The following is a 16,039-nucleotide window of genomic DNA, read 5'->3' as shown; positions in this document are numbered from 1 at the left end:
TTTATTTCTGTCATACAGATAAGAGAAGGAACAAAACTGCTAGGAATTCAAAAAGCAGTTCAGAAATCTACAGCCAGATAATAAATGGAAACTTGCCTACTTCTGTGGCATTCATGAATACATTCAATAATATTTAAAGCATAAGTAAAATCTTCATGCTTACCTTAAAAGCCAAGATAATGCTGATAAACAGAAGAATAATGAGGACCAAACAGGTAGGATTCACTGACATGATATCATCTTTGTAAGGAAAATCAGGAGGCTGCAAAAGAGAAGAGTCTTATTGGCAAATCTCATTACTTATCAAGCGCAGCAATGAAGACAAGACCCAGCACAATCAAAAGCAAATAACTTTTAAAAATAAAAACTAAAATAAAATACCGCCTTCTTGATATAGAGCATTTTTGCTGATGCTACTCCTCAAAGAGCAGAATCTTGTATTAAATAGGTATTTACAGCATTAAAAAGAATCAAAACTATTATACACAGAATGGATAGACAAGGTCGTGTTGTATAGCACAGGGGACTATATTCAATAGCCTGTGATATTAGAAAGAGGAAAATATTCTTTGGTGATATTGGATATAGGAAAATATTCTTTTCCTATAATGGAAAAGAATATTTAATAAAGGAATTCTGTATGTGTATAACTGAGTCACTGTACTGAATAGCAGCCCGGCACACCGTAAAGCAAGCATGCTTCAATAAAAAATTTTTTAGTAAGAAGAATGTATAAGAATCAATTCCTTCACTGTACAGCAGAAATTAACACTGAAAATTACCATTATAAATCAACTATACTTGAATTAAAAAAAAAAAAATCCTACCAGTTGACCAAATTGGTTAACTACCAGGGCAAAGGAAACCCCTTTAGGAGGATTGAAATCTGCTACTATATATAGTTCCTGGAAATGACAGGACATCACCATAAGCCATGTGCTCAGCACAGATCAGCGCTCTCACGGTAATCGGCTTAGACAGTGCATGTATGTGGAAGGCAGCTCCATGTGGTCACCCTTCATCTCTCCCCATCACCCAGTACTATGAGTTTGGGTCCCACTTTAGCAGTAATCGTGACTCATGTGGCTGGCCCACTCCAGGCGGACCCTCACCCACTGGTTTTCAGAGTCCCCTTCCATTCTGGCAAAATACCTAAGAAATAAAATCTAAGGCATTCATTCCTTCTGATCAGCTCATCAAACAGGCCCTTGCCCCTTGGAACCTGAAAGGGCTGTCTGTAGTACTGATCTCAAAGGGTTAAGGAGGAAACAAACGGATGTTGTTTACAAGACCAACATGAAATCGTACTGTTTCCAGAAACATGGGGGAAAAAAAACAAACCAGGATTAAAGTGGGCAAGACCCTTTCCACAAAGATCTTTTACAGTCTTTACCCCAGAAATCTGTACGTGGTTTCTATTTCCAGTTAAGACCTATAAAAACACATGCACAGCTTATTTTATCTGTGTTTTACAAGGCTCCACATGAACAGAGCAGGCACTGGGACTTCTCTCCATCAGCTTTCTCAGACAAGTCTCCCCAGACTCACTATGTCTCAACTTGTCAACAAGAGCCGCAGTATCCGGGCAAGTCTGACGCCCCCTTTCATTGCTGTCTGCTGCTTAGGCACTGTGACAACCCCGACGCCTCGCTTGTTCCGCCCAGACGGATCTTCAGGTAGAACATTCAGAAGACACCTACTTGTATAATTTGGTTTATACTTACCAACAAGAAGTAGATAGTGATTTTTTAAACCGATACTAGGATCACTGTCAGCGTCGCTAACGTTATCATTTTACAAGTGGGCACAGAGTGACTGCATGATGTGTGCGGGACAGGAAGTCTAAGGGCACCAGGACTGCTCTAAATGCCTGCCTTTCTCCTCCTTATAAACCTTACAGTGGTCAGGACTATAGTCACGACTTGCCTCGATGTCCTCTGCTTCACGATACACCCTCCCAACCCTCTCACGTGGCCAGCTACGTGGCAATCCTGTTCCCTCCACAATTCCCGGGTGATGGTAGGAGCTCAGCGCCAGATTATCATTACAGAGTCAAGCCCAAGTCCTTACAGACAGAGGTAATTCTACAACCTGCTGGTCACGTATAAACCCCCTCATGCAGAAACACTTAGCTGTTATCACAAGAAATAATACGTTAAGTTAGCTCATGAGAAAACACCAAAATTTCCTTGACACTACACTATGAAAACACAGACCTGTTTTCTAAGAAGCAAAAAGAAGCTATTTCCTACAGCAATGACCACCTGATACGCTAGAGGCTTTTCATACGTAGTCCCCTGAGCGCTAGCCACGTGATCCAGGCAGGCCCCCGAAAGATCAGGGACTCTTGTTGCCACACTTCTGGCCTGCCTCCATCCCCTCCACGTCTCTTTTCCACTGATCTTCTTGGTCTCCGCTACCACATCAAACCCCCAATCTGTGTCTTCATCCCAGAAAACAACCCGCTTCTTCCCCCATGCTCAGACACTACTATTAGAACCTCCAAAGACTGAACATTCTCTCCAATTAAAACATTTTTGATTTTGAAGAAATTACATTTTCATATACATTCATAATTTAAAACACAACAATTTAAAAACGTGAAGGCATGGATATATTCTAACCTCACACTCACTCATAAGGTCAAAAAGGACATTTAATAGAAAACCAGCCTCAAAAAGAAGCTGGAGGAAGAAAGGGGTTCTACAGTCAAATTAAGTGTGAGAACCAGTGTATATCAAGTTTCCCATTTGCCATACACAGCAGAGGCAAAAAGCTACCCTCTGCTGATAACTGAGCAAATTGCATTTTACAAAAATTAGACAATTAGTAAGCAGCTTGTAAATTAAGTAAGTGTTAAGTGTTAGTTGCTCAGTCGTGCCCGACTCTTTGCGACCCCACGGACTGCAGCCCACCAGGCTCCTCTGTCCATGAGATTTTCTAGGCAAGGATACTGGAGTGGGTTGCCATTTAGCACCTCCAATACCGTCATCACCATTGATCTACCTCAGGGGGTTAAGTTTTCCCAAAAAGTATTCTAAGAAATTTAAAAATCTTTATTCAAAAATCTCTAATCTCAGATGCAAGTTGAAAATTCACAAATTATTATGCGTATGTTTATCTCTACTTCCTTTATATCCCAATCTTGATCAACGACAGGGATGTCTCTTGGATGTCATGAAGAGACATTGCGATTTTGAAGGTCACGTACCAGCTGTCGTATGTATTCCTGGATGGAGTTTGGATAAACAAGTATGGTGACCGCAACCAAGGTGTTCAGGGCAAAATCAAAGATCTGGTAGCAGAAGAATGGGATGATCCAGGCTGCGCGTTGCTGAACAGAAGAGAGAAGAGCGTGTTAGTATGCTTGGTATTACAAAACATTATTTTAATTCAGAGAAATCTCAATATGAAGGGAAACAGAGTAGAAATACATTAAAGCGGGTCATGATGGCAACTTGGTAAACCACACAAAAGCAGTCAACCACAAGCCTCCAGTGAACGTTTCTGAGACTGTAACGTTGGTTTCCATGTAACATTAACAGGAGATTTAAACTTCCGAAGATTCCTACAGGAAACCGGCAACAACCATACTTACTTATAGACAGCGGCACAGATTACGCATGTAAGAGATGGAGGAAAGGGCCCAGGACCTTGCTTCCAAGCTGCTTACCTTGTACGCGCCGTAGGTAGCCATGGCACAGATAAGGATCATGAGAACAGAAATCGCGATGGCAATGCACATGTCTGTCAAAAGTTTTTCAAGAAAGAAAGGAAATCAGTTGTAGCTCCACGGTTTTAACATTTTTTAGTCATTCTTCAAAGGCAATTTGTTTATAAACCAATTACAGACAAGAACTTTATACTAAGAACATCACCAGCATTCCTTTGGAATTTGAGAAGATGATAATGGAAGCAAAGTGCCTGAAAGCTGTCCTCCTTAAATCATATGTTTATACATTTATATAAAATATCTGTGTCAGTCGCTCAGTGGTGTTCGACTCTATTTGTAGATACATTAAATCTATTTAACATATTTAAAAGATATTATATATATTTAACAGATATTAAATATATCTACATCGATATTAAATATATATATAAACATATCTGTATATATTAAACAGTTTGGTCTTCTGGTCCACTGAATTACATACATAAAAACTGAGGTATTCTTTTAACAAATAGGTATCTAACTTGTATTTTATAATCTCACGTGTCTCAGACCCCTATTAAAACTTTCCACAGGCTTCCTATCTCACTCAAAAATCTCAATTTCTTGTCAAGGCCTGTATGTCTGTGTTCAGTCCAGAACCTGCCGACCTCTCTCATCTCCTCCCACGTTTTTTTCTACTTACCCTAATCCAGCTGTATCACCGAGTTCACTGAACACACTGAATCACCCCACTTCAGGGCCTCACACTTGCCCCATAACATCTATCATAGTTTCACATGATCAGCTTTTGCCTTTTTAATCATTCAGGTCTTGGCTCAACACCTTCCCTGGTCATCCTGGCTAATGGGGCCTCCCAGTCATGCCCACACAACTGCTGTATTTTCTTGATATAACACATCACTACTGTCTTACTTATATTTGGTGCTTATGGACTGTCTCTCTTCCTCTGCTAGAGGAACCTTCCTGACGAAAATGAGTCTCTATGTCTCGTTCACTACTGCATGGAGAAGGTGGCATGCCACACATGGGCATTGAGCCCTTGAACTGCAGTCAATCTAAAACGAGATGTGTTGTAAGACTGACATGTCCTCCAGATTTCAAGGCCTTAGTATACAATAAATTAAACTATCTATCTCATTGATCTTTTTTATCCTGATGACAAGCTGAAGTAGTATTAGGGATATACTGACTTAAATATATTATTAAAGGCAATCACCTATCTGAGTTACCTTTTTAAATGAGGCTACTAAGAAATTTAAAATGACTTATGTACTTGCACTGTATTTCTGTTGAACAGTACAACCAACTCTAAAGCCTATATCCCAGTAGTCACAAACTGAAGACTGACTCAAGAGGTCATGTCACCGTATTTTTGAGAGAGTCTGATAAGAACCACAATAAGGCTGGGTTACTCCAGGAGTTGGTGATGGACAGGGAGGCCAGGTGTGCTGCGATTCATGGGGTCGCAAAGAGTCGGACACGACTGAGCGACTGAACTGAACTGAACCGAAGGCTGGGTTTCTAAAGATAACATGTAGGGTTATCATCAGGCTAAGAGAATACAAAAAACCCTTGCAGTGAAGTTATCTGTACAGTGCTGTCGGTTTCCAAGGCACTCTCATAGCTATCTCATTGAGTCTTCCTAACTCTAAGGTAGATGTTACTGTGCCCAATGAAGAGATTACGAAACCAGGGCTCAGAGGTCCCGTAACTTGCTGAGATGGCATCTGCACCAAAAGGCTAAACTATGACTAATCTTGCTCTTATGATTTCAAATCTGACTCTACTATTCTATGCTGTTTCTCCTTAAGCTTTTAAATACTAACCAAATGGACCCAATTTAGGCTGCCACTTCCTACAGGTATTTCTCCAAAGCAAAGCATTCCAGTTTTAGAACCACCTGCTCTATATCCTCAGCTTCAGAGATGAAAGGATATTTCAAGCAGGAGGTTTACAAACGAAGCACAAAGTCAAAGTACTTTCTGCGAGAGAATGCAGATACATCGGGACTTCCCTGGCAGTCCAGTGGTTAAGATTCTGCACTTCCAACGCAGCGAGGGGCGGGTTCATTCACTCATTAGGGAACTGGATCCCACATGTACCAGGGCCCAGCCAAAAAAAGTAAAAACAGAAAAAGCAGATATACAGGGTTGCCCTGGTGGCTCACATGGTAAAAAATCTGTCTGCAATGCGGAGACCCGGGTTCGATCCCTGGGTCGGGAAGATCCCTTGGGGAAGAGAATGGCAACCCACGCCAGGATTCTTGCCTGGAGAATTCCATGGACAGAGGAGCCTGGCGGGCTATAGTCCATGGGATCGCAAAGAGTCGGACGCGACTGAGTGACTAACACAGACACAGATTTATTGCAATAACTTAATAATAAAGCTGATGACTTTTACTCATGGAGTAAAAATTTGATTTTCAAAAAAAATTTTTTATGAGAGAATCAAAAGATGATGGGACTTCCCTTGAGGTCCAGTGGTTAAGACTCCGCCTGCCAATGCAGGGGACACAGGTTCGATCCCTGGTCCCAGAAGCTTCCACATGCCTCGGAGCAACCAAGCCCCTGAGCCACAACTACTGAGTCCACGTGCCCTAGAGCCCATGTCCTGCAACAAGGGAAGAGAAGCGCACACACCAAACCAGAGCGGCCTCGCTCTCCGCACGAGAACAAGCCTGCAGGCAGCCACGGAGACCCAGCACGGCCAAATACGTAAATTAATTTAAAAAGATGATGAATACTGGTCAGTACCTAAAGAGAATGATTTCTGTTGGGATACACATGTATTTCTAATTTACTTTATAACTTTAATGCTAAATGATATCACCTTCCCCTGTTATGCGGGAAGAGGTACCACGTAAGCCTCATAGTCTTCTCGCCCGGCCAAGTAACCTGCCCAGGACTGCCCAGCTAGCAAGTGGTGGATGAGACACTCTAGTCAAGAAGTCTGCCTCCAGAAGCAAAGCTCTTCTGTGCTACCCAGCTGTGGCGGAGACAGAGCAAATACAGTGGGGGGGGGTCAGAGGCCAGGGAATCCACAGAGCCTCCCTAAGAGGAGCTGGACATCCTTTATTACGCGCAAAGCGTGGGAGAACCTGTGGCAATCTCTGAAACATGGACTCGGGCAGAAGTTCACTATTTTCTTGTTTGTCTTACTTTAACGGTTTTTAAATTCTGTACAAGTATCTTCTATAATGAGAAAAATTAATTTTATAAAAGCCAACCCATTGTGGGATATTCTTTGACTTCCTCATACATCTTAAAAGAAAGAGATAGACAATTAAACTCAAGGCTTTATTAAAAAAATAAAATCAGTGACATTTATATTAACATAATTTATATAAGGTTATAATACAATTTATATAAATTATCTCTTATGTTAACATTAGACATATCAATGTTAATATAGAAAATTTAAAATCTTGAGTATTTTTATGTCCTATTCTGTCTAAAAAGAAAACCACTCCAGGACTAAATCTCACATAATCATTAAAATTTTTAATTTCCATCTTTCTCAAAAATATAAAACTCGGGAGAAATGTAAAAGGCATAAATAAAATTAAAATCATACAGTATCCTATCACCCCTCACAATGAGAAAACAGAAAAATGTTAATTTGAGATAAGGAAATTTTCAAAATTCTATTCCTGTAAGTAACTATACTAACCACACTGAACAGAATGAATAAATCCCATGCATATGACACAGCTTAGGTAGGATCAAAGTGTAAGTCAAATAAAAACGCAGAGCAGATAAGATAAAACAGGTGAATAAATCTCGTATCTCCTAGCAGTCTAGAGAACTCAACGTCTCTGAAATAAGGTGTAGCATACCGTGGCAAACACAAGAGTTACTCTGAAGAATTAAAATTCATAAATGTGTCAATAGGCAAATGAGGAACTGGTTCTAATAACAGGGATTTTTACAACCAGTAAAGTACTGGTCAGTGGCAGAAATACCTTTTACTCCTTCTGTGCACAGCACACCGGCTGTGCACACTGCCCGCAGTTGCTTCCTACATTAAATTCCTGGCTTAATGATGCCGTCCTCATTTGAAAAGGTTCAGAAGAAAAGCTACACCACAGGCCACGAAAGGCATAATTAGAAAACATTTCCTGATACTTAGCCAATCATTCAAACAGAAAAGGAGTTTCCAGAAATGCCTTTGTTAAGGTTAACCTAGTTCTTATTCTACTCTCCCTCTGGATTTCTCCCTTTGCCTTTCTTGGATTTGTTTTCTTTCCATAAAACTGGTAGCTAGGTAGATGACTACCTGATTTACATTTGTATTCTTACCTGCATTTTTATGCCTCACTTTTCTCTAATTTTTGGCCACATTTCTGGCTTCTGAAAACAATATTTGAGGTAATTTTCACAATTAAGTCACACACACATATGCATGCACATACACACACACGCACACACACAAACACACCAAGGTCCTCATCCAGTTCCCTGCCCCCAGCAGGCAGACTCACATGGGCCATCATCAACAGGCCTGCATTACCCTTTGGCATCAGTTGAGTTCAGCCGAGGAGGAGCCCAGGCAAGGGACTGGAGAGAATATGAGGCTGCCCCCTGCTGTGAGGCGGCCTCGGGTTGGCTCTGACCCAAAGATAGCTCTGTGCTCCCTAGAAAGAGGTCAAGGCTCCTTCCTATCTAGGGACAGTTAACGGCTGGCCTTGATCAAGCAAATGACATCACCACCCTTAGTGGTCTTCTTAGACATACATCTCTGTAAAAAGATCTTGAAAATAAATATTTACTGAATTACCTTAAAAAAAAAAAAAGACAGCTGTCAAGTGTAGAATATACAATCTTTTGAGCCATGTGATTTAAAGGATTAAAAAGATGAAAAGGTGGAAGGGTGGGAGGGTAGATGAATGAAAATAAAGGGCAACAATCGCTCCTATGGCTCCCCTTCCTCTGCTGTTGCTTTGTAGGTCTATTTCCTTAAAACATTGGGGTGTCATGCACTAGTGAACTGACCGCCCAGCTGGTTTGGGGGTACGTTAACAGAGAGCAGGAAGGCAGCCTGGGCCTTTTCCAACGTAATGCCAAGAGCCACAGGGAAGGCCCCAGCTGTTTATTCTGTTTTTCCTTCTATTTCTTAGTTCTCATTATCAAAACTTTCAAACATGCATTACTATGTAAATATACAGAGAGCAGTATAATGAATCCTCAGAACCTGTTTGATTTGGATTGTCCCATCTCTGATCACTGCACTTCTGTCCATTCTGCCACTGGGAAAAATGTGGATTGCTTCCAGTTTTTCGTTCAGTTCAGTCGCTCAGTCGTGTCTGACTCTTTGCAACCCCATGAACTGCAGCACGCCAGGTCTCCCTGTCCATCACCAACTCCCAGAGTCCACCCAAACCCATGACCATTGGGTCAGTGATGCCATCCAACCATCTTATCCTCTGTCATACCCTTCTCCTCCTGCCCTCAATCCCTCCCAGCATCAGGGTCTTTTCCAATGAGTCAACTCTTTGCATGAGGTGGCCAAAGTATTGGAATTTCAGCTTTCGAATCGGTCCTTCCAATGAACACCCAGGACTGATCTCCTTTAGGATGGACTGGTTGGATATCCTTGTAGTCCAAGGGACTCTCAAGAGTCTTCTCCAACACCACAGTTCAAAGCATCAATTCTTCAGCACTCAGCTTTCTTTATAGTCCAACTTTCACATCCATACATGACTACTGGAAAAACCATAGCCTTGACCAGATGGACCTGTGTTGACAAAGTAATATGCTGTCTAGGTTGGTTATAACTTCCCTTCCAAGGAGTAAGCGTCTTTTAATTTCATGGCTGCAATCACCATCTGCAGTGATTTTGGAGCCCAGAAAAATAAAGTCTGACACTGTTTCCGCATCTATTTGCCATGAAGTGATGGGACCAGACGCTATGATCTTAGTTTCTGAATGTTGAGCTTTAGGCCAACTTTTTCACTCTCCTCTTTCACTTTCATCAAGAGGCTCTTTAGTTCCTCTTCACTTTCTGCCATAAGGATGGTATCATCTGCATATCTGAGGTTATTGATATTTTTCCTGGCAATCTTGATTCCAGCTTGTACTTCTTCCAGTCCAGAGTTTCTCATGATGTACTCTGCATAGAAGTTAAATAAGCAGGGTGACAATATATAGCCTTGATGTACTCCTTTTCCTATTTGGAACCAGTCTGTTGTTCCATATCCAGTTCTAACTGTTGCTTCCTGACCTGCATACAGGTTTCTCAAGAGGCAGGTCAGAAAAAAAAAAAAAAAAAAAAAAGAGGCAGGTCAGGTGGTCTGGTATTCCCATCTCTTTCAGAATTTTCCACAGTTTATTGTGATCCACACAGTCAAAGGCTTTGGCATAGTCAAGAAAGCAGAAATAGATGTTTTTCTGGAACTCTCTTGCTTTTTCCATGATCCAGCGGATGTTGGCAATTTGATCTCTGGTTCCTCTGCCTTTTCTAAAACCAGCTTTAACATCAGGGAGTTCACGGTTCATGTATTGCTGAAGCCTGGCTTGGAGAATTTTGAGCATTCCTTTACTAGAGTGTGAGATGAGTGCAATTGTGCGGTAGTTTGAGCATTCTTTGGCATTGCCTTTCTTTGGGATTGGAATGAAAACTGACTTTTTCCAGGCCTGTGGCCACTGCTGAGTTTTCCAAATTTGCTGGCAAATTGAGTGCAGCACTTTCACAGCATCATCTTTCAGGATTTGAAATAGCTCAACTGGAATCCCATCACCTCCACTAGCTTTGTTCGTAGTGATGCTTCCTAAGGCCCACCTGATTTCACATTCCAGGATGTCTGGCTCTAGGTGAGTGATCACTTATAAACAAAAAGCCTATGGCCATTTTTATACATGGCTTATGAGGGACACAAGCATTCATTTCCGCAGGCTACATACCCAGGGATGAAACTGCTGGATCATAGGGTGGGTGTATATCTAGCTACAACTTGTATATCCCGAGTTGTATGATCACACTCCCAGCTGTAGACTGAGAAATTTGCTGGCTCCACAGCCATCAGGTGGCATTGTCAGTTTTGTTCATGTTGCCATTTTGAAAGGGCATTCTGTTCAGTTCAGTTCCGTCGCTCAGTTGTGTCCAACTCTTTGTGACCCCCATCGCTCAGTCGTGTCCAACTCTTTGTGACCCCCATGGACTGCAACTCGCCAGGCCTCCCTGTCCATGACCAACTCCCGGAGTTTACTCAAACTCATGTCCATTGGGTTGGTGATGCCATCCAACCATCTCATCCTCTGTTGTCCCCTTCTCCTCCTGCCCTCAATCTTTCCCAGCATCAGGGTCTTTTCAAATGAGTCAGCTCTTCGCATTAGGTGGCCAGAGTAATGGAGTTTCACCTTCAGCATCAGTCCTTCCAATGAACAGTCAGGACTGATTTCCTTTGGATGGACTGGTTGGGTCTCCTTGCAGTCCAAGGGACTCTCAAGAGTCTTCTAAAACACCACAGTTCAAAAGCATCAATTCCTCAGTGCTCAGCTTTCTTTATAGTCTAACTCTCACATCCATACATGAATACTGGAAAATTGAAGGGGCATAGTGATTCACTACTGGGCTTGTAATTTCCACTTCTTTCATATCCAATAATGTGAAGACTATTCTCATGTTTCTTAGTCATACGAATATCTTCCTTTGTGAAGTATCTGTTCTTCTCTTTCTTGATTTCACACAGAACAATTTAAAGACCACCCTTTCTTCAACAAATGTTATCTTAAATGAGATGTCTATATATGGTAAACAAATTCTTATTATTATAATGGTTATTTCCTCCTCAGAAACAAATTTCTTATTATTTTATTGGTCATATATTATTTACCCAATGAATAACGTTAAGTTTTGGACTTCCCTGTAGCTCAAATGGTACAGAATCTGCCTGCAACAGAGGAGACCCAGGTTCGATCCCTGGGTTAGGAAGATCCTCTGGAGAAGGGAATGGCCATCCACTCCAGTATTCTTGCCTGGAAAATCCCACAGACAGAGAAGCCTGGAAGGCTGCAGTTCGTGGGGTCACAAAGAGTCAGACATGACTGAGTGACTGACACACACACTAAAGTCAAGTTTGGCTTGAAAGATAACATTGCTGCAAAATGAATCAGAAATTAATTGGGATAACCTGCTATTTGGCATTATGGTTGGCTCTGAAAGCTCCTGTTACAGTTTCTTGCCAGTCCATTAAAATTTCTCAAATAAAGTTTATCTGAATTTTGCCTGTTTGTTTGCTCCCTAATGTCCTTCTTCTGTTCTAGAGTCTAATCCAGGGTCTCATACTGCAGGTAGCTGGATCTCCTTTGTTTCCTTCAATCTAGGACAGTTTTCTAGTCTTTCCTAGGGTATTCCCCTTTTTTCAACCATGGTTGCTGATGCTGCTTCAGTTGTGTCCGACCCTGTGCGACCCCATAGACAGCAGCCTACCAGGCTCCTCCGTCCCTGGAATTCTCCAGGCAAGAACACTGGAGTAGGTTGCCATTTCCTTCTCCAATGCATGAAAGTGAAAAGTGAAAGTGAAAGTCGCTCAGTCATGCCTAACTCTCAGCGACCCCATGGACTGCAGCCTGCCAGGCTCCTCCGTCCATGGGAGTACTGGAGTGGGGTGCCATTGCCTTCTCCGATAAATATGGTTATAAGTTATAAACGTATTACACGTTTTTGTATATAAATCATGTAAAAATACAAATGTTCAAGAGCTAGGTTTTTTTAAAAAGAGAAATCTTAAGATCACGTGGATAAGTGAGATAACACTCCTGTTCTGTCCTGGATAAAATCTTGAGATGGCTACCGCCACTCCAAAAGGCAACAACGTTAAATTGCTATACTTTATACCATAATTTTCAAGCACAATTCAAAGCAATTGACTGTACCCATTTCAAGGACTGTTTAGTGCTATACTCCTGTATGTTAAATATAGAAAGGGTTGTTGGCCATGATGACCTCTGACCTATAAACAATTTTAAAAGCTAAATTTGCTTATTCATTTATTTATGGCTGTGCTGAGTCTCTGCTGCTCTGCTCTGGTTGTGGTGAGCCAGGGACTCCTCTCACGCTGCAGTGCATGTGCTTCTCGCTGCCCTGGCCTCTCTCGTTGCAGAGCAAGGCTCAGCAGTTCTGGCGTACAGGCTTAGGTGATCCACAGCATATGAGATCTTGCCAGTTCAGGGATCGAACCCATGTCTCCTGCATTGGCAGGTGGATTCTTTATCACTGAGCCACCAGGAAGTCCCCAACAAACTTCTTTTTAAAAAGAGATCAAAACATATGAAAAAGGAAATTTAAGAGGATAGCAGTTAAGAAAAAGATTCACTCAAGTGAATGAACATTTATCCTTCTGTATCTTTTCAAGCATGTGATGTAAAACATCAATAGATTGCCCTAAAAGTAATTATAAACCATTTCTTTCAAAGATATGAAACTGCAAATGCACTGGAATTAGTATCCAGGTTATTACAAAATAATTACTGTTATAAAGCCTTGAGTACCAGCAAGCCTTTGAAGTCAGCTAAATTAAGCCAATACTGTTAGACAGTCACTACTCAGCCTAATCTCCGGCAATTAGAACAAGGCAGGCACTGTTACTACTTGATTCAGATACAACCATAGCTGTATCATTTAAAGTTTCTTCCTCTAACCTCAATTACTTAGAAAAGGAATCCTGCTACTGGAAATAGTGAAAGATAAATTACTTCTAAATGTCAATCAAATGTTACATTTATAGCTTGCATGGTCTTTTAACTCAAGAGAAGGAAGGCAGAGAGATATTAATTTAATATGGAACTCATTATCCTTTCTGGGGGAATTCACCAGAGTAACAGGACTGTCCAGAACAGAGACAATGAGCAATGCTACAGCAGAAGTCACGTCTGTCTGACAGGTTCCGCCCCCAGGATGACACAACGCCCTGACTGCTTGGTCTCTACTCCGAAGCTGAGAGGTGGGAGAGGATGGCAAAAAAGTATCTCCACTTCCAGCTCTCCTCAGGCTACTCCTCCCGACTTCTGATGTCAGCGCTCCTATATGACCCGATCCTACCCTTTTCTCTTTACTATCTCACTAACGTAAATGTCTTTTTGAAACTTATGTCCTCAAATTTACCCCTTCCCAGACATCTGGGTTACAGAGTCACATACCCAACTGCCCTTTTAATCTCTCCACTTCACTATATCTAAGTTAAGAACAGCCTATAAACCAGTGAAATATATTGAGCCCTTATTATGGCCCAGATCCCATCTGAAGCATTTTTCATGCACTAACTTAGCCACCAGAACAATCTGAGGAGGTGGATACTACAATCATCCCTATATTCAGAGGGAGAAACTAAGTCACACAAACATCAGTAACAAGCCCAATGTTAGCCCATTTCATACACCACAGGGTCAGGTTTCAAAGTATGGTCTCTGGCTTCAGAGCCACACTCCTAACAACTACGCTAAGCCAATAAAATCAGTTGAGTTTTCTTGACCAATGCCTTCATGAAATCAGTAGGTCTAATCCAAGGCAATGAACTGGTTTACTAGGCTTCTAAAAGTCATCTAGGAAGGAAATAAAAGTTAGGCCAGTGATTGAGATGGACAAACTCTTGTTCATTCTGGAATGTGTTGAATAAGTCAAATAAATAAATAAATCAGTTGAGTTTCCTGCCAGGTGTGTTTCCATTTCCAAACTCTCTCACTCCTGAAAAGATGCAGGTCATATACTCAACCCTTTCTCTCACTGTAGTAACTTCTGTCAATCCCATCTTCAAACCGATCTTTCCCCATCCCCAGTGTAGCCTGGATTACAGAGAAACACCCACCAAACCAGTGTCCGGGTCCCTGTACTCACACACCCAGCCCCCTAATGCACCTGTATTCAGCAACGAAAAGATCTTCTGAAAACACACATCAGTTCATAACCACAAAATACTAGAAAACGACTTTCTCACTCTAAGAATAAATTTTGCAAGTCTCACCATGTCTGCTGAAGGCTCTTAGTCCATCCCTAAACTGCACCTTCAGCCATTCTCCACCTTACTCACTATGTTCGAGACACATTTTTAAAATGCATTTAAAGTTCTGCAAGGCCAGTGAAAATAAATTTGCATGACCTTTTGTCTGGGACTGTGCACAGCACTCTTCCTCTCAGTCAGCATGGACACAGCATGACTGTAGTTATAAAACATTCAGGTTTCCTTGACCTTAGGATGTGTGTGTTGGGGTGGGGGTGGGGGGTGCCTAGCCTCCTTTCTGCACACCCCACATCCACATCCCTGTGTGCATTTCTATTTATCTGGAAAAAGCAACAAAATAACCATCAGAAGCCTTTCTAGAATGGAGAAAGATCACTTTCTGAAGGAAAGGTAAATACTGAGAGATAAAGACACAATAAGATATGAAACTTCCTTCCTGACTCCCTCCCTCTCCCAGGGTGTAAAAAGATTCACACAAAGCAAAATTAAAAAAAACAGGAAAGTTAACATAAGATGGGAAAAGGAAAAAAAAAGACGAGATCTGATAGAAACTCCTGCCCTTAGAGGCAGAATACACGCAGCACATAGATATTTGTCATCCTGATTTGTAACGGCGGGAAGAGACTGAGACATCAGTTCAAACGGACCCATGAATCAATATTTGTAATTTAACAGGAAGAACTGGCAGCCAGATTCCCTGCCCTTGAAAATACCAAAATATCTACAGTTGTCTGATGTACTTACTGGCATCATCCATGAACTCAAAGTCACCCCCGAGTTCAGAACTTGAAAAGTGGTAATGATCTGGATCAGCCAGGGCGCTCAACAGAATCAGCAGTACGACAGCATTGAGGATCTGCAAGAAAAAACGAAAAAAACCTTAACAAACCCCAGTATATGGCCCTTACAACAGAAAATTAAGAGGGACCATGTGGAATTTAACTTCAACAGCTGCTGGACTTTCAACACGAAGCCCCACCCTCAGAGGGAGCAGGGAAACATTCCCGAGGCAGAGACATACATGGTCAGTCCGTTCATGCAGCCAAGGGCACGTGGCCTGGTGTGCAGGCGACAGCTGGTTTCAGCTCACTGTCCCCTGGGCCGGGCACCGCGGAGCATTGCAGAAACACGCTGAAGCCCTGAGGCCAGTGGCTGGAAAACACTCTCCAGCTAGCCAAGGGCACTCTTTTCAAGCAACCTCAAGGGTGACCAAACGTTGTCCACGGGTTCAGACAACAAGAGTTATGAGCCCATCCAGGGAAGGGTGGCAGAGAATGAATGCAAAGCTATTTTGTGGAAGACTGAAGTCGCTCAGTCGTGTCTGACTCTTTGCGACCCCATGGACTATAGCCTACCAGGCTCCTCTGTCCATGGGATTTTCCAGGCAATAGTACTGGAGTGGGTTGCCA

General features: G+C 42.0%; 1 protein-coding gene across 1 annotated transcript in view; it reads right to left on the bottom strand.

Moving 5' to 3' along the window:
• LAPTM4B (lysosomal protein transmembrane 4 beta) overlaps positions 1-16,039 on the bottom strand; it is a 66,169-nt gene that overhangs the window by 26,939 nt on the left and 23,191 nt on the right. The window contains exons 2-5 of the mRNA XM_018058265.1: positions 15,375-15,486; positions 3,674-3,747; positions 3,212-3,334; positions 164-262 (exon numbers count right to left, since the gene is read on the bottom strand). Of these exons, the coding sequence (XP_017913754.1) occupies positions 164-262; positions 3,212-3,334; positions 3,674-3,747; positions 15,375-15,486 (408 nt within the window). The remainder of the gene's footprint in view (positions 1-163; positions 263-3,211; positions 3,335-3,673; positions 3,748-15,374; positions 15,487-16,039) is intronic.

Source organism: Capra hircus, chromosome 14, assembly GCF_001704415.2.
Source record: "Capra hircus breed San Clemente chromosome 14, ASM170441v1, whole genome shotgun sequence".
Taxonomy (NCBI): domain Eukaryota; kingdom Metazoa; phylum Chordata; class Mammalia; order Artiodactyla; family Bovidae; genus Capra; species Capra hircus.
This window is presented reverse-complemented; position numbering and strand designations above follow the sequence as displayed.